Here is a 25,717-nt window from a genome sequence, read left to right on the forward strand (position 1 = left end):
TTGTTTATATCTTATGCATTTTGTATCTTCACAACAGTCTCTGTCTGTGACTTTTGACAAAACTTAGACAATTTGATGCTAATCTCACACACAAATTTTCTCAGGATTAACTGGTCATTGTGAGAGAATTCCTCCACTACTAGCCCTTTTGTTTTCTTATGTTTTAAATTTTCTCTGATAACAGTCTTACCACATTTAATCCATTTACTTGTGCTCATTTGAGCACATTTCTATTTCCCATTTTGTTTTCAATTATGGTTGATCAAGTCTTCCTTTTCCCACGTTCTCTGCTTGCTGGCATACTGTTCTCCCCCTTCCTTCTCTCATTTCTGCTTGTTTGGATGCTACAATTCTATATATCCTTGATACATATTTGATAACATCTAATCTGTAGCTAAGCAAGAGCTCTGTCCTCTGAGAACAAGAAAAGATCTTGGGCAACATTATAATTTGTTTCTGTTGAGATTGAGGGGCCCAAAGAGTCTCTCTGGATTTTCTTTGCCAACAGCTGAGTCTCAGCACTACTCTTCAGGCTGATAAGGAGGTATTTGTCCCAAGTGAAGTGTATTTCGTAGCCTACCCTACTCTATGGCCCACCACAGCTATGCAACCTTCTAGCAATCCCTAGGATAGACAGTTTCTGGAAACATTCGTTCACCAAGGAAGCTCTGAGCTGATTATCTGGGTTTCCAGAAGGAATCTCCATCTGCTCTCCACCTACTTAGAACCTGTACCTCCTCCCTTGCTCTGGGTAAGTGTAAAGTGGGCTCTGGGATACTCATTTTCCTGCTTCAGGGTAGCATAACTTTCAGTCACTGCTTGTTTATTTCCCTAGTTTGACCCTGGTTACTCCTATGCCTGCCTAGAAATCCACCTATACATTCAAAAGTATGCTTAGTATATTCATCCTGTGACCCCAAGAGCTTGTTGAGCTTTGTCACCATGTGGCTAGCCAAAAATAGAAATCAAGAAAGATTCTTAAATTTTGTTTTAGTTGTAAGAAAACAGAAGTTGAGTCCTTTACTGAAGCAGTTCTCTTCTAAGTAGGCTAGTTAACCGAATCTGTTAGGGAGCACCATGACTAAACTCTCCAACACATAGGCAGTAGTAGATTAGGCATTAGATATAAGGTAACCAAGAAAAACTGCAGCTTTGTCTTGGTATCTGTGCCTACTGACTTTGCAGTTAAACATTCAAGAAGCTGAAGTTCTTCCTACTGTATCATAAACTAAGGGATCAGAGCACTTTCCCAATTGCAACTCATGCACTGAGGGTCTGCATCTTCAAAAATTGACTTCGTTATATCATTTGTATTGTAGTTATAAAAGATTACCCACATTGTTCCTTCCTTTACTGAAGATCTGCCCTATCATGCTCTTGTTTGGGAGACCCAGACTTTGTAGTGATGTTATGGGTAGGTGTGCTACTCAACAAGTGTGTATAAAGAAAAGGTGAAAAACTAAGACCCCTTAGGGCAGAGTTGTCAAACCTGATGGATTAGTAGAAGAACTTAAACCTGCCAAAATTTACTAAAAGTTCACACCAGTGTGGAAAACTCTCTGTGTCTGTAGAGGTAGGGAAACTCGTAGAAACTTTCTGGCTGTTCCTAGTTGTCAAAGCAATTTGATGTTTCCTTGTTTCCTTCAGCTGAAGGAATTCCACCAGCTGTTTTTTTGTTTGTGTTTTTGTTTTCTTTGTAGCTTCTATGAGCTATGTTAACAGCTATCAGCAGGACCCCACTCTCTGTTCCTCAATTTGAATCTACCAGCTGTCAGAAACCTCTAGGGGACGGGTGAGAACAAAGACAGCAAGAAAAAACAATTATACGAAGTACAAGTAATGCAACTTTGAACACACAACACAGTAAAGAGATGGAGAGGTGTGGAGAGACCGAGGTGGCTAAGGAGAGGAACTGAGCAAGACCCGAATGAATCCTGAGAAAAGGAGTGGGTACAGCAGGTGCTGCATCAGAAGAGAGGGGCGGGGAAACGGCCAAACGCCAGAGGGCTGAGCCAGGCCAGGATCCGCAATCCCAGTTTAATTCTGAGTCTGTGTCATAAGGGGCAGCACACGCTGCCAAACAAGGAGATTACCGACGAATTACCCGCACAGCAGCAGCCTTCAGGACCAGGTTGCCCTACTCCCGTCCTTCCGCCCCAACGCCGGAAACGGAAGTGACCACGCTGCACACTTCCGGTCTGGCTCCGGGAAGTGGAAGCAACTTCGCGGACGGTGAGGAGCCTCAGTTCTGAGACTGGGTCGTTGGGCTGTGGGCGGGGCGCTGCGACCTGGCACTGCGTGCCCCTTAGCGGGTTTGTACCTTGGCGAGGGACCACATTGGCCTTTGGTGCGGGCGCCTGGGCGGGTTGGGGTTTGTTCTTGACAAGCGTCCCCCCCCCTTGGGCGGGGCTGTTTCCACGCTCAGAGTTAGTTCCCTTTTGCGCCTCTGGCCCGCAATCTGACATTCCTCAGGCTGCCATTGGAACCGGGCTCGGTGGAGATCCCTGTCATTTCTTCCCTTCTGATTCTCTGTGTTCAAGGATCTTTATCTTGCAAAGGTTTTGCCAGCTTTCCTTTAGCATCTGCAACTGGGCTGCCTTTCACCTGTCAGCTGGAGTGGGTGATACTGTGCCAGTGGGAGTGGTTGGATGCTGAGTTTAATACCTAACCTTGTAAATAGAATTATGCCGGCTTTGATGTCGTTGGGAATGCTGGGGATAACGTGTCAAACCAAAGCAAGAAAACAAAAACTTGCAATTGCAATTATGTGTGCAACAGAATCCCAACTTATAAAGAAATAGAGAAGAAAAAAGTAAAAACAGCGCTCTTAGAAGTGGTTGCCTCTAGAATCCTATTTCTGTTGTCTGATCAGATTTTTTGTTTGGACATATGTAGTTTTATAATCAGAAGGTGAAGAAAGATAGTATTAGCAATGTTGCTGTTCCACTTGAATGAGAGATGGCAAAGAAAGAGATACACAGTGAGAAGTTACATGATGAAAATCTACAATGAATTTTGGTGGTTTTCTGAAACTACATGGAATGAAAAGCTCTAGGAGGTGGTTTATTATTATTATTCTCATCACGTCTGTGAAAGTTGAATAGTTGAAATCAACGGAAAATGTTATTGATTATTGTTACTCAGCAAATAGCCTGTGGTCCATGACTAGGATAGTGTTGTATCTCAGACTGAAGACTGACTAATCCAGTATCTGAATATCTGTGCTTAGGGGAACAAACTGCTTGAGAAAGAAGAATGTGTATCTTCATTCTGTCTTAGCTTTATTTTAAAGGTGTTAAATGTAAGAAATGGAATCTTGGGTACCCAGAGCAGTGCTAAGGGGGAGTCATTGTACTCATGTTTGCCCACTGGGCTGCTGAGGTGTATGTAATAGTCATTGTCTCCCAGTGACTACCAGTGGGCCTGGCTAGCAATCGGGTGACAGCTCCAGAAATGAAAAGTTGAACTAATAATGGTGATAGAGATACTTTTGACATAGTAGTCTTTTTTTTATTGAGAAAAGGAGAAAAAAAAACAAGTTTCCACCTCCTCCCAGCCTCCCATTTCCCTCCCCCTCCTCCCACCCTTCTCCCCCTCCCCCCACTCCTTCCCCCTCCCTCTCCAGTCCAAAGAGCAGTCAGGGTTCCCTGCCCTGTGGTAAGTCCTAGGTCCTCCCCCCTCCGTCCATATCTAGGAAGGTGAACATCCAAACTGGCTAGGCTCCCACAAAACCAGCACATTACGTAGGATCAAAACCCCGTGCCATTGTCCTTGGCGTCTCATCAGCCCTCATTGTTCGCCATGTTCAGAGAGTCTAGTTTTATCCCATGCTTTTTCAGTCACAGTCCAGCTGGCCTTGGTGAGCTCCCAATAGATCAGCTCCACTGTCTCAGTGGGTGGGTGCACCCCTCGTGGTCCCGACTTCTTTGCTCATGTTCTTCCTCCTTCTGCTCCTCATTGGGACTTTGGGAGCTCAGTCCAGTGCTCCAGTGTGGGTCTCTGTCTCTATCTCCATCCATCACCAGCTGAAGGTTCTATGATAATATGCAAGATATTCGTCAGTATTGCTATAGGATAGGGTCATTTCAGGTTCCCTATCCTCAGCTGCCCAAGGAACTAACTGGGGACCTTGGCTTGGGCACCTGGGAGCCACTCTAGGTTCAAGTCTCTTGCCAACCCTAAGGTGGCTCCCTTAACTAAGAATTGTGCTTCCGTGCTCCCCTATCCAACCTTCCTTTATCCCAATCCTCCTTTTTCCCCAAATTACCCCCATCCTCCCCTTCTCCCTTTTCTCTCCCCATTTCCCCTTACCCCCATCCCACCCCACCCCCAAGATCTCAATTTTCTCCCCGGCAACTTTGTCTACTTCCCATAGCCAAGAGGACAACTATATGTTTTTCCTTTGGTTCACCTTCTTACTTAGCTTCTTTAGGATCACCAATTGTAGACTCCGTGACCCTTATTTATGGCTAGAAACCAATTATGAGTGAGTACATCCCATATTCATCTTTTTGGGTCTGGGTTACCTCACTCAGGATAGTGTTTTCTATTTCCATCCATTTGCATGCAAAATTCGAGAAGTCATTGTTTTTTACCGCAGCGTAGTACTCTAATGTGTAGATATTCCACACTTTCTTCATCCATTCTTCCATTGAAGGGCATCTAGGTTGTTTCCAGGTTCTGGCTATTACAAATAATACTGCTATGAACATAGTTGAACAAATGCTCTTGTCATATGCTCGGGCATCTCTTGGGTATATTCCCAGGAGTGGTATTGCTGGGTCCAGGGGTAGGTTGATCCCGAATTTCCTGAGAAACCGAAACACTGATTTCCAAAGTGGTTGCGCAAGATTGCATTCCCACCAACAATGGATGAGGGTACCCCTTCCTCCACAGCCTCTCCAGCAAAGGCTATCATTGGAGTTTTTTATTTTACCCATTCTGACAGGTGTAAGATGATATCTCAAAGTTGTTTTGATTTGCATTTCCCTGATCGCTAAGGAAGTTGAGCATGACCTTAAGTGTCTTTTGGCCATTTGAACTTCCTCTGCTGAGAATTCTCTGTTCAGTTCAGTGCCCCATTTTTTAATTGGGTTAATTAGCATTTTAAAGTCTAGTTTCCTGAGTTCTCTTCATATTTTGGAGATCAGACCTTTGTCTGTTGCGGGGTTGGTGAAGATCTTCTCCCAGTCAGTAGGTTGCCTTTTTGTCTTGGTGACAGTGTTCTTTGCTTTACAGAAGCTTCTCAGTTTTAGTAGGTCCCCTTTATTCAATGTTGCCCTTAATGTCTGTGCTGTTGGGGTTACACATAGGAAGCGATCTCCTGTGCCCATCTGATGTAGGGTACTTCCCACTTTCTCTTCTATCAGGTTCAGTGTGTTCTGACTGATAGTGAGGTCTTTAATCCATTTGGACTTGAGTTTTGTGCATGGTGATAGATATAGGTCTATTTTCATTCTTCTACAGGTTGACATCCAGTTATGCCAGCACCATTTGTTGAAGATGCTTTCTTTCTTCCATTGTATACTTTTGGCTCCTTTATCAAAGATGAGGTGTTCATAGGTTTGTGGGTTAAAATTCGGGTCTTCTATACGATTCCATTGGTCGACTTCTCTGTTTTTATGCCAGTACCACACTGTTTTCATCACTGTAGCTCTGTAATAGAGTTTGAAGTCAGGGATGGTAATGCCTCCAGACAATCCTTTATTGTATAGGATTGTTTTGGCTATTCGGGGTTTTTTGTTTTTCCATATAAAGTTGATTATTGTCCTCTCAAGATCTGTGAAGAATTTTGATGGGACCTTGATGGGGATTGCATTGAATCTATAAATTGCCATTGGTAGAATTACCATTTTTACTATGTTGATCCTCCCAATCCAAGAGCAAGGGAGGTCCTTCCATTTTCTGGTATACTCCTCAGTTTCTTTCTTCAATGCCTTAAAGTTCTTTTCAAATAGATCTTTCACTTCCTTGGTTAGAGTTACCCCAAGATATTTTATGCTATTTGTGGCTATCGTGAAAGGTGAAGCTTCTCTGATTTCCCTCTCTGCTTCCATATCCTTTGTGTATAAGAGGGCGACTGATTATTTGGAGTTGATCTTGTATCCTGCCACATTACTAAAGGTGTTTATCAGCTGTAAAAGTTCTTTGGTGGAGTTTTGGGGGTCGCTTATATATACTATCATATCATCTGCAAATAACGAAAGTTTCACTTCTTCCTTTCCAATTCGAATCCCCTTGATCCCCTTATGTTGTCTTATTGCTATTGCTAGAACTTCAAGCACTATATTGAAGAGGTATGGCGAGAGTGGACAGCCTTGTCGTGTTCCTGAGTTTAGTGGGATGGCTTTGAGTTTCTCTCCATTTAATTTGATGTTAGCTGTCGGCTTGCTGTATATAGCTTTTATTATATTTAGGTATGACCCTTGTATCCCTTATCTCTCCAATACTTTTATCATAAAGGGATGTTGAATTTTGTCAAATGCTTTTTCAGCATCTAATGAAATGATCATATGGTTTTTTTCTTTCAGTTTATTTATATGCTGGATTACATTGATAGATTTTTGTATGTTGAACCAGCCCTGCATCCCTGGGATGAAGCCTACTTGATCATAATGGATAATTTTTCTAATGTGTTCTTGGATTCGGTTTGCCAGTATTTTGTTGAGGATTTTTGCATCGATGTTCATGAGTGAGATTGGTCTATAATTCTCTTTCTTGGTTGAGTCTTTGTGCGGTTTTGGTATTAGAGTAACTGTAGCTTCATAAAAGGAATTTGGCAATGCCTCTTCTGTTTCTATATTGTGAAATACATTAAGGAGTATAGGTATTAGGTCTTCTTGGAAGTTCTGGTAGAATTCCGCATTGAAACCATCTGGTCCTGGGCTTTTTTTGGTAGGGAGATTTTTGATAACCTCTTCGAATTCTTCGCTACTAACAGGTCTATTTAGATTGTTCACCTGGTCCTGATTTAACTTTGGTATATGATATTTATCTAAAAAAGTATCCATTTCCTTTACATTTTCCAGTTTTGTGGCATATAGGCTTTTGATCTAATGATTCTCTGAATTTCCTCTGTGTCTGTGGGTATGTCCCCCTTTTTATTTCTGATCTTATTAATTTGCAAATTCTCTCTCTGCCGTTTGATTAGTTTGGATAGGGGTTTGTCAATCTTGTTGATTTTCTCCAGGAACCAGCTTTTTGTTTCATTGATTCTTTGTATTGTTTTCTGTGTTTCTATTTTGTTGATTTCAGCCCTCAGTTTGATTATTTCCAGTCTTCTACTCCTCCTAGGTGAGTCTGCTTCTTTTTTTTTCTAGAGCTTTCAGGTGGGCTGTTAAGTCTCCAATGTGAGCTTTCTCTGTTTTCTTTAAGTGGGCACTTAGTGCTATGAACTTTCCTCTTAGGAGTGATTTCATAGTGTCCCATAAGTTTGAGTATGTTGTTTCTTTATTTTCATTGAATTCCAGGAAGACTTTAATTTCTTTCTTTATTTCTTTCTTAATCCAGGTATGGTTCAGTAGTTGACTGTTCAGTTTCCATGAGTTTGTAGGCTTTCTGGGGGTAGCATTGTTGTTGAATTCTAACTTTAATCCATGGTGATCTGATAAGACACAGGTGGTTACTAATATTTTTTTGTAACTGTGGATGTTTGCTTTGTTACCAACTATGTGGTTGATTTTCGAGAAAGTTCCATGAGCTGCAGAGAGGAAGGTATATTCTTTCCTCTTTGGGTGGAATGTTCTATAGATGTCTGTTAAGTCCATTTGATTCATTACCTCCATTAATTCTCTTATTTCTCTGTTAGATTTCTGTCTGATTGACCTGTCCATTGGTGAGAGAGGAGTGTTGAAGTCTCCTACTATTAGTGTGTGCGGTTTGATGGCTGCCTTGAGTTTTAGCAATGTTTCTTTTATGTACGTGGGTGCTTTTATATTAGGGGCATAGATGTTCAGGATTGAGACTTCATTCTGATGAACTGTTCCTGTTATGAGTATAAAATGCCCCTCTCCATCTCTTCTGATTGATTTAAGTTTGAAGTCAACTTTGTTAGAGATTAGTATGGCCACACATGCTTGTTTCTTAGGTCCATTTGCTGGATAGGCCTTTTCCCAGCCCTTTACTCTGAGTAGGGGCCTGTATTTGTGGTTGAGGTGTGTTTCTTGTAAACAGCAGAATGTTGGATCCTGTTTTTTTTATCCAATCTCTTAGCCTGTGCCTTTTTATAGGTGAGTTGAGGCCATTGACATTAAGTGATATTAATGACCAGTGGTTGTTAACTCCGGTCATTTTTTTTTTGTCGTAGAGTTTGTGTGTTTCCCTTCTTTGATTTGTGTTGGTGAAGGGTCTCTAGATGTCTGAGTTATTGTGGTCATTGTTGGACTCATTGGTTAGTGATTTTCCTTCTATTACTTTCTGTAAGGCTGGATTTGTGGCTGCATATTGTTTAAATTTGTTTTTATCCTGGAAAATTCTATTTTCTCCATTTATAGTGAACGAAAGCTTGGCTGGGTATAGTAATCTGGGCTTGCATCCATGGTCTCTCAGTTTCTGCAGTACATCTATCCAGGACCTTCTGGCTTTCATGGTTTCCATGGAGAAGTCAGGTGTAAGTCTGATAGGTTTACCTTTATAAGTAATTTGGCCTTTTTCCTTTGCAGCTCTTAATATTCTTTCCTTATTCTGTATGCTTTGTGTTTTGATAATTATATGGCAAGGGGATGTTTTTTTTTTGATCCAGCCTATTCGGTGTTTTGTATGCTTCTTGAACTTCATAGGTATATCTTTCTTTAGGTTGGGAAAGTTTTCTTCTATAATTTTATTAAATATATTTTCTGGACCATTGAGCTGCACTTCTTCTCCTTCTTCTACTCCAATTATTCTTAGGTTTGGTCTTTTTATTATGTCCCATATTTCCTGAATGTTTTGTGATGAGAGTTTGTTGGACTTGCTGTTTTCTTTGATCAGTGTGTTTATTTTCTCTATGGTATCTTCAGAATCTGAGATTCTTCTACCTATTGTATTCTGTTGATTATGCTTGTTTCTGTAGACTCTGTTTGTTTACTTAAATTTTCCATGTCCAGCCGGCCCTCTGTGTTTTCTTCTTTGCCTCCATTTCAGTTTTCAAGTCTTGAACTCTTTCCATTATATGTTTGATTGTTTTTCCTTGGTTTTCTAGGGTATCATTCACTGATTTATTCAATTCTTCAAACTTTCTGTTATATTTCTGATCCATTTCTATAAGGGCGTTTTTTACATGCTGTTTAAGGGCGTCAATCACTTTCATGAAGTCAATCTTTTCTACTTCTTCTTGATTAAGGTGTTCATGTCCTCCCGTTGTGAGGTCGCTGGTTTCTGGTGGCTTCATGTTGCTTTTCAGCTTGTTGGGCGAATTCTTGCCTTGGCGTCTGCCCATCTCTTCTTCCAAATGCTCCCTTATGGATCTTCTTTTACCGGATCAGGTCTTGCCTACCCAGTGCTGGCTCTCCCCAATGTTGGCTCTCCTGGCGCCGAGAAATCAGGTCTCCGTGCCCAACGCTGGCTCTCCTGGCGCCGAGAGATCAGGTCTCTGTGCTGGTTGGGCAGCTTGCAAACAAAGCGCCTACCCTGCTTGGTGCAGGCAGGCCATAGAAACAAAGGAACTCCAGCCCGCTTGGGTGCCCCAAGGATTCGGACCCAGTGCCCAGACAGGCTGGGCTGGGTGATGTTATGTGCCGAAAGAGGGCGGTGGGGCCGAAGTGGGGAGGGTTCTGGATGGAAGCTGGGTGGGCTAGGAAGAAAGAGGCAGTATCCAGGGAGTAGAGGCCCTGCAGAGAGCCCAAGAAGGATAGGGGGCCAAGGAACCTCTGAGCTCCCCGTCCCAGGCTGGCGCCGCGGGCCAGAAACTCACCCCAACTGACATAGTAGTCTTAAGTGCCTGTATAAATATCCTTTGTGTGTGCCTCTCTTATGCCTCTGAGATATCCCTGCCTCTCTTTGTTAAGGTGAAACTTGAATTCCAAAGATTTGTGGTTTTGTTAAGGAGTTTATGACCCAAGTTTAGCTTTTTTTTTTTTTTTGGTGTACTGATTTAAATATTATAAAAACTTTCCTTTAGTTGCACTGTGATCACATGAGCTTTGCATATTAAGTTTGGTGCCATCACTTCATCCTTTTTAACATACCCTTTCCTTTGTGTACATAGTGTACCTGTGGTATGATATGTGCAAAGATTCTACCTGCTTTTTGACCATGAAGGAGACAGACCTGGAGGCTGTTGCAACAGCAGTCCAAAGGGTTGCTGGGATGCTTCAGCGCCCAGACCAGCTGGACAAAGTGGAGCAGTATCGCAGAAGGGAGGCTCGGAAGAAGGCTTCTGTGGAGGCCAGGCTAAAGGTAGGGGACCATAGGAATCATGGGACAGAGATATTTCTCTTGAGAGTTTCTCCTCTGCCCTATCCTGCTTGCCTCCAGCACTATTTTATGGAGACATTTTTCTCAATTGTGATTCCATCCTCTCAAATGACTCTAGTTTTTGACAAAGGAATCAAAATCATAACTGGGAAAGATAGTCTCTTTACAAACAGTATTGGGGAAATGCAGTATTCACATATAGAAGAATAAAACTAGATCCCTATTTCTCACCTTGCACAAAAATCAATTCAAAATGGATCAAAGACCTTAACAGAAGACCTAAAACTTTGAAAATGCTGAAGGGAAATAGAGAACACTGCAAGCTATAACCATAGGCAAACACACCTTGAAAAGAACTCAAATAGGCTCCAGAAATAGTCATTAAAAATTGACTGGGCCTAGAGAAATGGCTCTGTAGTTAAGAGCACTGGCTACTCTTCCAGAGAACCCGGGATCAATTCCTGCACCAACATGGCAGCTCACAACTGTCTGTAACTCCAGGATCCAACATCCTCACACAGACATACATACATACAGGTAAAATACCAATAGAGCAATTAAAAAAAAGAATTGACAGCTGAGTGGTGGTGGTGCATTGCCTTTAATCCCAGCACTGTATAGCTACTGAAATTAGTATGGAGGTGTATTATCAAAACATAAACCTACCATACAATCCAGCTATATTACTCCCAGATATATATCCAAAAGAGTCTAAGTCACATACCAGAGACACTATGAGCACATCAGTGTTTATTGCTGTACTATTCACAAGAGCCAAGACATGGAACTGGCTTAGATTTACTCAACTGCAAAGAAGGATGAAAAACTACATCTCCTGCAGGGAAATAAATGATAGAAGCTAGAGATCATTTTACATTAAATAACTCAGACTCAGAAAGACAAATATTGTGTGTTTTCTTTCAGAAATGAGAAACTAGATTTAAGTACACACACAAAGACAAACACACCATGAAATTTTTTTTATTATTTATTTTTTTATATTACTTAATTAAAATTTTCCACCTCCTCCCATTTCCCTCCCGCTCCCCTTATCCCCCTTCCCCTCCCTCTCCAGTCCAAAGAGCAGTCAGGATTCCCTGCCCTGTGGGAAGTCCAGAGTCCTCCCCACTCCATCCAGGACTAGGAAGGTGAGCATCCAAACAGACTAGGGTCCCACAAAGCAAAGACAGACACTACCTCAGAGTAAAGGGATGGGAAAAGGTTTTCCAATCAAATGGACCAAAGAAACAAGCGGGTGTGGCTATACTAATATCTAACAAGATTGATTTCAAACTAAAATCAATCAGAAGAGATGGAGATGGACACCTTATACTCATAACAGGAACAATTCATCAGGAGGAAGTCTCTATCCTGAATATCTATGCCCCTAATATAAAAGCACCCACATATGTAAACGAAACATTACTAGAACTCAAAGCATACGTCAAAACCACACCATGAAATTTAAAGGGGTTTATGAAGTGTGAGGAAAGAGTCTAAAGCAGTGGTTTTCAACCTTCCTAATGCTTCAACCCTTTAATACAGTTCCTCAGTTGTCGTGACTCCCAACCATAAAATTATTTTTGTTTCTACTTCATATCTGTAATGTTGCTACTGTTATGAATCATAATGTAAATATCTGTGTTTTCTACTGGTCTTAGATGACCCCTGTAAAAGGATCATTCAACCCCCAAAGGGGTTGTGATTCCCAGGTTGAAATCTGTTGGTCTAAATGAAAGGAACTAGAGAAAACAGTAAGAGAGAAGAGAGACAAAATACCATGTTTTCTTTCACATACACAATATAGATTTAAATACCTATAAACATAATATATAATATATTGTGTTGACTAACTTTTATGATCATGATGGATGATCTTTTTGATGTGTTCTTAGATTTATTTTTGACACCAATGTTCATGAGGGATTTCTTTAAGGGGTTTATTTATTTCCTCTTTGTTGTTGTTGTTGTTTTGTCTTGTTTGTTTTTTATATTTTTGAGACAGGGTTTCTCTGTGTAACAGCCCTGGGTATCCAGGAACTTGCTTTATAAACCAGACTGACTTTGTAACCCAGACAGACACATATCCTCCTGCTTCTGCCTCTGGAGTGGTGGGATTAAAGATATCCAGTTCCTCTATCATCTGCATAAAGTTGATTTTAAGGTCACTTCAACTGTGTTAGAATATTCCACCACTGCTGTAGTAGGATAACTGGGCTCTGGTGGTGGCATGTTGCCCGGCTTATAGTGTTCTTATATTGCTGTCTAGGCGTCTGGATTTGGGAGGATTGTAGATCTAGGTGCCAATTTCTGAGTTTGTTTTTGTTGGATAGGTGTTTTGTTCCTGCCTTTCTAGTCTTTGTTGACTGGATTTCCAGCAGCTGGCATGACATCTACTCCATTAGACACTCTCCCTGTTGGGGCTGGAATTCTGGAGGCTAGCTTGGTCTTTGGTCCAGCAGGAAGTCTCTTCCTGAGTTGGGGGTAGGACATGGTAATAAGGAGGAGAATGGGGATTGGGGGTAATGCATGTGGGGGCACTGAGAGAGTGGAGGAGGTCTGCAGGTGGGCCACCTATCTGGGGTTCTGGCAGCCCCTGTGATCTCTGGCCCAGTAGTGTATCTCTGTCTGAATCAGCCTATCTGTTCTTCTGACTGGCATAGTATGGAGCCGTTCTTCTGAGTGGTGGTATGTCCAGCATTGCACCTGAGCAGCTAATATCTGTCTGTGTGGGGTGGTGGAGTGGGAAGGGGTGTCAGTGGGGTTGGACTTTGGGATCTGGAACCAAGGGTGTGGAAGGGTTCCTGAGGGCAAGTGGGCTTCTCTCTTCTCTGACTGGCTTGTTATATCTTCTTGATGCATTGTTCCCTTTGTTAATATACATCAGTCATTATATCTTCTGACTAATTTTGCTTCTAAGACTACTTTATCAGATCTCAGAATAGTGGTCTAATTTTTGTTTGAAGTCTACTTTATCCTATTTCAGAAAAACTAGGGCACCTTCCTTTTAGCTTTCATTTGTTTAATGTGAGTGTCCTTGCAGGTAAGTGTGATTCCTGTAGATAATAGACATTTGAATCCTGTTTGGACTTTCTTTTGTTGTTATTGTTGTTGTTGTTGTTTTCCAATGCAGTCAACTAGTTTACATCTTTTAATTGGAGGATCAAGGCCATTTTATATTTAGTTATTGAGAGCAGTTTGCTGGTTACTGTAATTTTGTTGGTTATTTTTTTTAGTCAGTCGGACTAATGTTTGGTCTTTGCTTTTTCCCTATCCAGATAGGGTTTTACTAAGTTGGCTATGATAGAATCTTTGTTAATCTATTCCTTTTTAAGGTGATTCTTTCCTGAATTCTCCTAAACGAAGCTTCTCCCTGCTTATGATATTTTAAATATCATTGATGCTTTAAAATATAACATTGTTCTGTTCCCAGGCAGTATTGAAAGAAACAAAAAGTTACTGTGTAAGTCCATCAAATTGTTTTTTTTTTCTGAAATTGAGTGATTTTTGTTCCCTTAAATGATTCTTTCTGGACTTGATTCTCTTTGGAAAGTTTTATTCCTTAGGAAATCATATATGGCTGTCATTGGCTCTTCTTACCTGCATGGTGTCTCCTTTAGGCAGCAATCCAGTCACAGCTAGATGGGGTGCGCACAGGCCTAAGCCAGCTTCACAATGCACTGAATGATGTCAAGGATATCCAGCAGTCTCTGGCTGACGTCAGCAAGGACTGGAGACAGAGCATCAACACCATTGAGAGTCTCAAGGACGTAAAAGATGCAGTGGTACAGCACAGCCAGTTGGCCGCAGCTGTGGAAAACCTCAAGAATATATTCTCCGGTGAGTGGGGCGAGGACTTGGGTGGCTGCTAGAACACTCATGATGGTACCTTCCCACACATACCTGCTTTTCCTTCACACACTGGGAGCCCTGTGAAACATGGCCAGCATTTCTTTGCAATATGCTTTTTAGGCCTGTCCTCAAGTGTGCAGTACCTTCTCTGAACATGAGTGGAAAGGGTCAGTTGCGCAAATGTAAATAAAGACTAGCGGAGAGGGTGCTATTCTGTGTCAGGGTAATGCGCAGACATACACTGCAGAGCCGGTGCTTGACTAGGAGTCCACTATACAAGGACAGGTAGCAGTGTATGTTTATAGGGTAACTGACTGGTGAGAGGAGAGGCAGGCCCTGAGAGAGAGGATCTCTGACAACAGCAGTTCTTAAGCTAGGGCAAGTAAGTGCACAGGCCAGGGAGCAGGTGGGATGGGAGCAGGTGGGATGGGAGAGAGCAAGGAGGAGTCTCAGTGTGACAGCCACAACTGGGGGACTCCTGGAGAAGAGGCAGAGGACTGCCTGGCTGACTGGCCTGAGTTATTCCTTTGCTATCTGTGTTAGGGAATGCAGAATGCTCCACCGCTCATCCACATGTATGTCTCTAGTCATGAACTCTTTTCAGTGTCCAGAAAATCTCAAGAAACACTGACCAATTCACTAGTGATATGACTAGGTTAGGGCTTTTCTTTGTAGAGAGATCTGTTCAGATTTTCTACTGTTCTGCTTCTCAGTCTGGTAGGTTTTTATATCCAGGAGTTTGTTTGATCTGGATTATCCCGGTTTTTGGTACGTACTCAGTTTTTGATTGTTACCTTATAGTCCTTTTTATAAATTTCTGAAAAATTAGTAAAATATTCCTATTTTCTTACCTTAATTAGAATCTTTTTTCTTAGACCATTTGAGCTAAGGTTTTGCTAGTTTTCTTAATCTTTTCAAAGGATCAAGTTATCGCTATTGATTTTTATTTTCTGTTTTTGTATTCTCTGTTTTGTTTATATGTTTTGAACTCTATTATTTTCTTCCTTTTAGCTTTGGGTTTAGTTATCCTTTTTTAAGATTTATTTTTTTATGTATGTGAGTGTTTACCTGCATATATATTTGTGTACCACATGCGTGTGTAGGGCCTATAGAAGTCAGAAAAGGACATTAGATTCCCTATAGCTGGAGCTGTGGGTGGTTGTGAGCATCTGTTTAGGTTTTGGGAGCTGAACCATCTGTCTAACCCATCTTCTTTCCTTAAGTTGTAAAGTTACGTTGTTGGTTTGAGATCTTTCTTCTCAATGGAAGCTGCTCTAGAAAGTGTTTTCCAGTTATTCCTCCTGTACTGCATCCTCCAAATTTTGTTATACTGTATTTTCATTTTCATTCTTTTCTACATATCTTTCACTTTCCCTTGGGGTTTCTACTTAATAACATTGTTTAATTCGACAAAATTTGTTTATCTTTAAGTTTTCCTTCTGTCACTGATTTCTAGATTTTTCTGTTTTATTTGAAGAATAAAATATCTTGGAACAGCTATATTTTTAAAAATCTATTGAGACTCAATTTGTTTCCTCAATGCAATCTATCTGTAGGTTGTCCCTGTGCAGTTAAGAAGAATATGCATACTCTTCCATCCTCAGATCTTAAATTCACTAACGTGTAAAAACTGTATTTCTCTATAACTTTATCCCACCCCTCTTCAGTTTCTTCTTTATACTTTGTATATGTCCCAAGACAACCTGATACTGTATTCATTTTTCAGAACATATAGAGAACAAAAAATTGTGTTAAACACTTGCTCTTGTTTTTACTTTTGTTGAGATTTTTCCCTACTTTGTGTTTTGTTTTTTTGGGGGGAGGGCTATTTTACTTAAATTATTTATTTGTTCTGAGAATTTTAGATTGTCTCATGTAACTCAGGTTGGTCTTGAACTTGCTATATAGCTAAACATGACTTGAATTCTTGACTCTCCTGCCTCTACCACCAAGTACTAAAGTTACAGGTGTGTGTCACCAATACTAGCTGAGATCTCTTCATGACTCCCAGTTACTGTCTTCTTACAAGGTGCCGTCTACTGCCGTCTACTGCCTTTTCATTTCCCCCATATGATTCCTGCTAGCAGACTGCAGACATGTCTAATTGTAAAGATTTTTAACTTTTTCATCTTTGGGAATCCTAATTTCTCTCTCACTTTTAAATAATAGTTTTTTCTCTAAAAGATAAAAGATTCTTGGTAAAAGCTGGGCTTGGTAGCTCACCGCTGTACTCCTAGCACTTGAAGGCTGAGGCAGGAATATTGTTGAAAGTTTGAGGTCAGTGTGGACTATAGATTGAGACACTCTCAAAAAAGAAAGAAGGGAGGAAAGAAAGAGAGGGAGGGAGGGAGGAAGGAAGGAAAGAGGAAAGAAAAGAAAGAGGAAAAGGAAAAACAATTGCTAGTATTTTTTTTTAGTGCTTTAGTATATAATCCCCAAATACATCTGGTGTCTAAAATTTCTGATGAGAAATCTGCTAGTGATATTTTTTTAGGAGTCCTTTTATGTGATGTTTCTTCTCTTGGGTTCTTTCATTGTTTGGTTAATTGGTTTGCCTTTCTTACAGGTCATTGAGCTTCTAAAATTTTACATTAGTGTCTTCTATCAAGCTTTGGAAGTGTCTAGCCATTATTTCTCTAAAGGGTCTCTCCCTTCTTCTTTTGAGGTTATGACAGTATATATATGATGGTCTGCCTTAAGGGTCTATGAATTCATCTGGGCTCTGTCTACTTTCTTTAAGCCTTTTTCTTTCTGTTCCTGATAATTACCATTATTCTCTCCTAACATTTTTTTGGTTCCATCTCCTACCTGCTCAAATGGCCTTGCGCCCACTTTAGTTAAACAGTTTTAATCTTTATGTCAGTAGACCTGCCATCAGGTCCTTCCTGAAGCATTATGTATTGAATTGGCTTTTAGTTGCTGTTGTTTGTTTTTTGTTTTACTTTGTTTTTTAACTTTTTAATGAAGCATGCTGGTAGCATGCTTTGTGTTCTGTTTTGGCACTTGATTCTTACATAAATGTTGGGATCTTCCAGAATTCTGGTTTTAGATTGTTTTATATAGGATCCTTTCATGTTTTATGAGCTTTTTCCTCTGCCTGAGCATCCATAGTGATTTTTCTGACATGTCCTATATGTTTATGCATGTACACACATGAGCACGCACACACATGCTTTTGAATGCCCTTCTGTTAGACTTCCAAAGGGATAGAAAGAAAATTGGAGAAAGGAAGGTAGTCATCCTCTTTATTTCTTGGAATTCACATCAATAATAGTAGCTATAAAATAGTTAGAAGCAACCATCAATAATCAGAACATGGATCACCATACTTGAAGCATGGGATTTTTTCTGAAACCCACCTTAGCTCAAGAAAGATGACATTCACTGGTTTAGAAGAAGCACATGTAGCTGAAGTTGACTGTAATTACTTACTTTCCATCTAGGCCTTCTAGGAGTTGCTAGTCTTTTATAGACCATTAGGGTCTCTCAGGGCAGCTGTCCAATAGAGAGACTGATGCCAGGTGCCCCCTTCTTTACCTGCTGTCATCTCTTTGTGTACACACAGCCTTCATGTATTTTTACTGAGTCAACTTGTACCTTTCTCTAGTGCCTGAGATTGTGAGGGAGACCCAAGATCTCATCGAACAAGGGGCTCTCCTGCAGGCCCACCGGAAGCTAATGGACTTGGAGTGCTCTCGGGACGGGCTAATGTGTGAGCAGTACCGCATGGACAGTGGGAATAAGCGGGACATGACCCTCATTCAAGGCTACTTTGGTAGCACACAGGGGCTCTCTGATGAGCTGGCTAAGCAGCTGTGGATGGTGCTGCAAAGATCACTGGTCACTGTCCGCCGCGATCCCACCTTGCTGGTCTCCGTGGTCAGGATCATTGAAAGGGAAGAAAAAATTGACAGGCGGATACTTGATCGAAAAAAACAAACTGGGTTTGTTCCTCCTGGGAGGCCCAAAAACTGGAAGGAAAAAATGTTTGCCATCTTGGACAGAACTGTGACAACTAGAATTGAAGGCACACAGGCAGACACCAGAGAGTCTGACAAGATGTGGCTTGTGCGCCACCTGGAGATCATCAGGAAGTATGTCCTGGATGATCTCATCATTGCCAAGAACCTGATGGTCCAGTGCTTCCCTCCCCACTATGAGATTTTTAAGAACCTCCTGAACATGTACCACCAGGCCTTGAGCACTCGAATGCAGGACCTGGCGTCAGAGGACCTTGAGGCCAATGAGATTGTGAGCCTCTTGACATGGGTCCTAAATACCTATACCAGGTAGAGCTGATTTCATGCCTTATGTCTTCTTTACTTAGAAACTTGTAAAAGCACACTGACCAACAGTTTACAGTCTCGTGCATTTTGAACCCATGCCCTTTTCTGGTTTATGAAAGTCTTTCTGTTCTGCCTGTTGGGGACTTACCCTTGAGGATGAACCACGTCTCATGTGGGTACAATTGTTTCTACATGGTCGCTGCTGTCTGCCATGGTATTGTTTTCTATGCTAACTATGTGCGTTCTTGCTTCTTCACAGAGATTTCCTGAGACAGGTATAGTATTGGAACCTTTTATAGGTTGGGATTCTGTGGCTGTAAGAAATTCAGTGACTGTTCAGGGTCACCAGGCTGGTGAAGAGATTACCAGGTTTTGTTTTCCTTATCAGTACACTGCAACAGTTAATCATCCAAATATAAACAGTTGTATACTAACTTAGTAGTCCTTACCTGCAGTTTCTGAACTCAAGAGTTTAGTGGAAAGATGGTTTGAGCATGGCCTGGACAGAATAGCAAGACCTATCTCAAAAATAAAGAAATAGCAACAAGAATATATAGAAAAAATATGTAGACTATATAGAAAAATCAGTTATTCCTTTTACATTACAGCTTGATACTATTACTTTATGTGAAGGAACACGAGCCACTTTATGCATGAAGTACGTGAAGGGGGACTTTGAAAAAAATGTCACTGGGAAGCTATCATGATTACTTTTAAGATTAGGTAATTAATGGACTTATGGGTAGAAAACGATATTAAGTAGTATACTAAAATTTCTTTGGTTTTGCCCACCTTATTGTGGAGAAAGAAACCATGCTTTTAACAGTGAGGTTTATTTTGTGTGTGGCTTTAACTATTTATATAGAAAGATATGAACAGAATGAATTTGTCAGGCATCATTTGATACCTTTTTAAAAAGATTTATTTTTATTTCTTTTAATTATATGGAGTTATATATGTGTATGCATATAGTTACATACATGTTAGTGCAGGTGCCTTCAGATGCCGGAGGTGTTGGATTCACTGGAACTGCATTTAAAGATGACTGAGCTGCCTGACAAGGGCACTGAGAAGTGAACTCAGGTCCTCTGAAAGAACAGCAGGTGCTCTTAACCACTGAGACATCGCTCTGGCCCCATTGTTTTATAGCTTTTACATGTACGGGCCTGAACCTTAGTTTTTAACCACTGTTGGGAGATCCAAATAGTCTCCACTATTCCATTCCATAGTCTTTCACCAAGCCTAGAGCATAGTGTTTTGTGTGTTCTAGACTTTTTTGAACCTAGTTGCATGAACAAACACATTTTCTCTGAAACTTAGCATTTGTTCCCCTGCCTTCTGCACAGGAAAATGAATGTTGTCTTTCTTTCTCTGCAGACATGTTTCCTCCACTGACATTTACTCCTTACCTTAGTCTCACCCCTGAAGGCGTTAGTGACTCACGGCAGTGCTTAGTGTTCCAGATAACAGTACTTGTCCATTTATCTTCTTATTGAGTGTGCCAGTTCAGCAGTTCCTGTTTGCCTGGTCGTGTCTCAGTTCTAGAGACACAGTGAGTTAAAACAGACAAACCTTTGTGTATCTTCCCTGCCTTTGAGTGTGGGCTCCCTCTGCCTCATCAGGCCATATTGAGGTTACGTAAGTGGCTGTATAGCCTGCATGGTAACATCATGGAGGGGCCTCCAAATCGTTGGCCTTTCACTCTGTGCTGTCCATGAGACCTCTGTTCTTCCTGATTGGTGGAGATCTCTAGAATAGTGCCTTTACATGTCAAGTCAAACACATAGACTTACTTGAGAGTGTTCTGTTGTGGTTTGTCATTTACACCTGGTTTTCACTGCAGTACAGAGATGATGGGGAATGTGGAGCTGGCCCCAGAAGTGGAAGTTAGTGCCCTGGAGCCTCTACTCTCTTCAAGTGTGGTCTCTGAGTTGCTTGACACATACATGTCAACACTCACGGTGAGTAGAAATGGCTTGCAGTTCCAGAAAGTAGTTAGCGGTTATCTGTCTGGAATGTGGTGAGACATCTGAACTAACCCTCCCTCAACAGACTAGCTGTTTCTCTGCATCTTATCATGCCCATTTTCTGTTAAAGAAGGGATACCTGACTCTGGTTCTGGAGCTCATTTGAATATATTTCGCAGATATGTGAGTCTCTTCTGCTGGAGGAGCCAGCCTGTGCCACCCATTTGGCTGGCAAGATCTTGTGTCTAAGGTAGCATAAGCCACCTTAGCACTGTGTTCCAATTTGGGGACCCAAGGGCCAGGCTGACATCGGTTTCACAATGAATGAACAGTCTCAGTAAGATGGAACGTGCAACGAAATAGCATCTAAGCCACTACTAGGTGTCCCTGGGGTCTGGAGACCTGTGTTTTGCTGTGACCTGAGGTGACTAGGCTGCTAAGTTTGTTCTCTAATGGACTGGGCCTAACCATCAGATGCTGGACATCTGATTTTATCCTCCAGCATCGTGTTCATCCGTAGCCTTCTTGATGCTTTCCCCTCTTTATCTACAGTTAGGGTTTTGGTGGTCCACATATGCAGAGACCAGTATGAGCACTTCACACAGTGTGAATATGTGAGTTGCATGTGAGATGCCTGCTCTAGCAGGTTCTATGCTTAGGAGCACGGATTGCTGTGAAAAGCCGCACCTGGTCTTCACAGCTAAAAGTGCTGTGAGGAAAATATAACTTAGAGCCTGTTCTTTCCTTTTCCATAATACCGAATTCCTAGTCCAACATCATTGCCTGGCTTCGAAAGGCACTGGAAACAGACAAGAAAGACTGGAGCAAAGAGACAGAGCCAGAAGCAGACCAGGATGGCTACTATCAGACTACACTTCCTGCCATTGTGTTCCAGGTAAAAGCTCTGGATTCACAGGTCCCATTTCCCATGTGGGTAATAGGGTCTGTTGGTTTTTTAGACAGAATACCTCAGTCCTCACAATTTAGTAAAGTTGTCAAGAGCACCCTTTCCCTGATGTCTCCTGTCTCTGCTTTCTTTTTTTTTTAATTTATTTCTTTATTAAAAATTTCCACCTCCTCCCCTCTTTCTGGAGCTAAAAAACAAAGTGGAGTCTGAAGATTATTCTCACTAAGTAGTATTTATCACCCAGTGCTGTGGTTTCATCGCTTCTGCTCAGTTATTTCACCCAGGATCACTTGAGATTTTCCAGATCTTTTTGGGTCTGAACTGGAAGCTAATCATATGTTGGCTATGCATGGTGCTCCCATTCTGTGCTTATTTACACTCTGTGTTGGTAAACTGTCAAGATTTATCTTAAAAATGCCACAATTGAGTTTAGTCTGGTGAAATCCAGGGACGTTTTTAAAGATACTTTCTTATTACTGGACAGTACTGGATATTAGGCCCATGTACACATTGAGGACCTGTATTGGGCCAAGACACCCTAAGACCAAATCATTGGCCCAAAAAGATGTATTTGCCCCAGAGAGGCAATGGGCAGGAATAAGAGACAAAGACAGGAGATAACCGAGAAGGGAAAGGGGACGGAAACAAGGGAGGGAGGAGGGTCTTTGTCCCAGAGGGACAAAGGACTGCCTCTGCATAAAGAGGAGACAGACATGGCCTGTTTATAAAGTAAAGGGGGGAAGCTCCTGTATTGGGATAAGGTGTTTAATTTTGATTAGACAGGTTAATTTGGGCAGACACTACTGGGCTTTTGATTGTTGGATTTCAATGCTTGGAGAGCTGGACCTCAACAGGAAGAAATGGCCATATAAGGGAATAGACCTTGGTAGCTAGCTTTAGGAATATAATCCAACAGTTTTCAGCAAGGCAGAGGGAATGGGGTAGAGGGGCCAGGCCTGCTAGAGCCCCCCCCCCCTCCCGAACCATTTAAGGATGATTGGCTGTAGAGCTTCATTGAAAGTCTGGTATAATTCTTCTGTGACTCCATCTGGTTCTGCCCCCCCCCCCCCCCGTTTAAGCTAGAAGACCTTTTATTATTATTCCAATATCCCTTACTTGTTATGAGTCTGTTTGGGTTGTTGAATTCTTCTTGGTTTAATTTTGGTGGTTTCCTAAATCTAGAAATTCATCCATTTCTTTTAGGTTTTCCAACTTATGGAGTATAGATTTTTAAATTATTTCCTTACAATATTCTGAATTTCTTTGGCATCTGTTATAATGTTTCCCTGTTCATTTCTGATTCTGTTCATTTGGATCTTATCTTTCTTTCTTTTGTTTTTTTATTTTTGTTGAAATCTGTTTTTTAAGTCCTGGGTTGTCTTTAGTATTTCTATCAGCCTTATATTTGTATTTTCCCAGGCATTATTCAGTTGTAAATTCTTTTTCCTTAATTTTACTCAGATGCTTCTTTGTGTCTTCTTTAAATTCCTTGAATTCTTTGATGAATTTAACTGTTCTTTTGAATTCTTTTTCTTGAGATTCATCTAGGTAATTCTCATTGGCAGACATTTTTATAAGGTTTAGTACATTTTGGAGGAAAGATAAAGGCTTGATCATTCATATTGTTTGTGTTTTTGTGAGGTATTCTGGGCATATGGACTTCTTTGTTACTTCTGTGTCTGACGTGACAGAGCAGGTTGGGAGGAATAGAAGGGAAGATTGCAGGCGGGTTGGACCTAGAGATTGGAAATTGCTTGGGAAGAATGAAAGCAGGTGGACTGGTATGCAGGATGTGTGTCTTGTTCCAAGCCTGGAGTGTGCGAGTAGATCTGACCAGATGGAGAGGTTGGATATGGTACAGTAGGGGCCTATGGTCAGGAACAGGCAGGGTGGGCCATGGGAGGAGCCAGAGGTTGGTTGAGGTGAGGTAGGGGTGGCTGGACTAGGCCAGGGCACTAGATGAGGGATCCAGGCTAGATCTAGCAGGTTGGGAGGGTGTGTTGAGCAGGAAGAGTCAGGCAGATTAACCAGGGTAGACCTTGGAGAAGGATATCCCAGGTAGAATTTTTATTAATGGTTGGAATATTTTTCTATACTCTTGCAAGACTATTTCAGATTTTTAAGTTTTTCAATTTTTAGATGTTTGAACAGAATCTCCAAGTTGCTGCTCAAATAAGTGAAGATTTGAAAACAAAGGTGCTGGTTTTGTGTCTTCAGCAAATGAATTCTTTCCTAAGCAGGTATGTATTTTTGCCATTGATCTAACTTACAAATTGTGTGTTTTAAGGGCAATTGTTGATTCTAGTATGCTGTTATTAAAAGATTAGCCTCCTTTTGTTGTTCAGAAATGCAAAAATATTATAAAGAAGTAAAAGAATGCGACGATGAAGACATCCTAACCGATGAGACATGTGATACAGTGTGTCCCAGTGGGCCTTTCCCTGTGAGTTGTCCACTTGAGGTGGATAGGCTTCTGAGACAAGTACCTTTACCTACTGAGTCATCCTCTAGTCCTGTTATGTAAATTGTGGAGTGAATTGTTCATGAGATAAAGTGATACTTTCCTGGTTACAGTTACATGTTTCAGAGTATCTTCATGTCAGAATATCAAACTATATTTCAAAGCCTGCTACAATTAATTTAACATGATTGACTCTCTGTCAATCTAAAAGTATGTTGTTGGTGTTTAAAGACTCCTCTGGTCTAAAACTGCTGTCCCTGGAGGCAGCTTGAGTCCCCTGATGTGATTTCAGATACAAAGATGAAGCCCAGCTTTACAAAGAAGAGCACCTCAGGAACCGGCAGCACCCACACTGTTACGTGCAGTACATGATTGCCATCATCAACAACTGCCAGACCTTCAAGTGAGCGGTGATGGGACAGGGTGAGGCAGACAACATGCAAGCATGCAGCTCTTCCCTGAGCCCTTGATGTTTCCTTGCAGAGAATCCATCGTCAGTCTGAAAAGGAAGTACCTGAAAACTGAAGCAGAGGAGGGCCCGTGTCTGAGTCAGCCAAGCATGGATGGGATTCTAGATGCCATTGCTAAGGAAGGCTGCAGTAGTCTGCTAGAGGAAGTCTTCCTGGATCTAGAGGTATGCTTGGCTCCTCCATCCCTGGGGCTAGAGCATGGAGTGGTCTCATGCTCTTCGGGCTACACTGTCACCTGCCTCATGTAGAAGCTGCACGTGAGCTGAGACATTCCCTTGCGTCTGTGCTAAGCTACAGCCAGAGGGCCACTGGCTGCCTTGTATGATGTAGGACCCTTCGTAGGCAAATTTGGATAAAGACTCTCAGGATATTTTAGGCATCAAACTGATAGCAAATTACCTGATAAGTATGTGGAAACCTATCACAAAACCCAGCTGAGAGTGCATAGGTCACATAAATCAGCTTCAGTTTGGAATGAAATTTGAACATTCAACAAACCCAGAAATCATCAGCACTCTTGCCAACCCTAAGGTGGCTCCCTTAACTAAGAATTGTTCTTCCATGCTCCCCTATCCAACCTTCTTTTATACCAATCCTCCTTTTTCCCCAAGTTCCCCCCATCCTCCCCTTCTCCCTTTTCTCTCCCCATCTCCCCTTACCCCCATCCCACCCCACCCCCAAGATCCCAATTTTCTCCCCGGCAATTTTGTCTACTTCCCATAGCCAAGAGGATAACTATATGTTTTTCCCTTGGTTCACCTTCTTACTTAGCTTCTTTAGGATCACCAATTGTAGACTCCGTGACCCTTATTTATGGCTAGAAACCAATTATGAGTGAGTACATCCCATATTCATCTTTTTGGGTCTGGGTTACCTCACTCAGAATAGTGTTTTCTATTTCCATCCATTTGCATGCAAAATTCGAGAAGTCATTGTTTTTTACCGCAGCGTAGTACTCTAATGTGTAGATATTCCACACTTTCTTCATCCATTCTTCCATTGAGGGGCATCTAGGTTGTTTCCAGGTTCTGGCTATTACAAATAATACTGCTATGAACATGGTTGAACAAATGCCCTTGTCATATGCTCGGGCATCTCTTGGGTATATTCCCAGGAGTGGTATTGCTGGGTCCAGGAGCAGAAGGAGGGAGAACATGAGCAAAGAAGTCGGGACCACGAGGGGTGCACCCACCCACTGAGACAGTGGAGCTGATCTACTGGGAGCTCACCAAGGCCAGCTGGACTGTGAATGAAAAAGCATGGGTTAAAACTAGACTCTCTGAACATGGCGAACAATGAGGGCTGATGAGAAGCCAAGGACAATGGCACAGGGTTTTGATCCTACGCAATGTGCTGGCTTTGTGGGAGCCTAGCCAGTTTGG

At 41.6% G+C, this 25,717-nt stretch overlaps 1 protein-coding gene across 3 annotated transcripts in view; it reads left to right on the forward strand.

Annotated features, from left to right (window-relative positions):
- The first annotated feature begins 2,182 nt into the window (after positions 1-2,182).
- The window catches only part of Exoc3 (exocyst complex component 3), a 32,114-nt gene continuing 8,579 nt past the window's right edge, over positions 2,183-25,717 (forward strand). The window contains exons 1-9 of one of the 3 annotated variants that reach the window (XM_075975690.1): positions 2,183-2,232; positions 10,184-10,374; positions 14,013-14,232; positions 17,852-18,533; positions 20,374-20,491; positions 21,267-21,392; positions 23,544-23,644; positions 24,158-24,268; positions 24,349-24,499. In XM_075975690.1, coding sequence (XP_075831805.1) covers positions 10,201-10,374; positions 14,013-14,232; positions 17,852-18,533; positions 20,374-20,491; positions 21,267-21,392; positions 23,544-23,644; positions 24,158-24,268; positions 24,349-24,499 — 1,683 coding nt within the window. In that variant the 5' untranslated portion in view covers positions 2,183-2,232; positions 10,184-10,200. Of the gene's footprint in view, positions 2,313-2,929; positions 3,059-10,183; positions 10,375-14,012; positions 14,233-17,851; positions 18,534-20,373; positions 20,492-21,266; positions 21,393-23,543; positions 23,645-24,157; positions 24,269-24,348; positions 24,500-25,717 lie in introns of those variants that run through there. The other 2 variants (XM_075975692.1, XM_075975691.1) reach the window with 2 other exon arrangements.

Source organism: Microtus pennsylvanicus, chromosome 6 (assembly GCF_037038515.1).
Source record: "Microtus pennsylvanicus isolate mMicPen1 chromosome 6, mMicPen1.hap1, whole genome shotgun sequence".
Lineage (NCBI taxonomy): Eukaryota > Metazoa > Chordata > Mammalia > Rodentia > Cricetidae > Microtus > Microtus pennsylvanicus.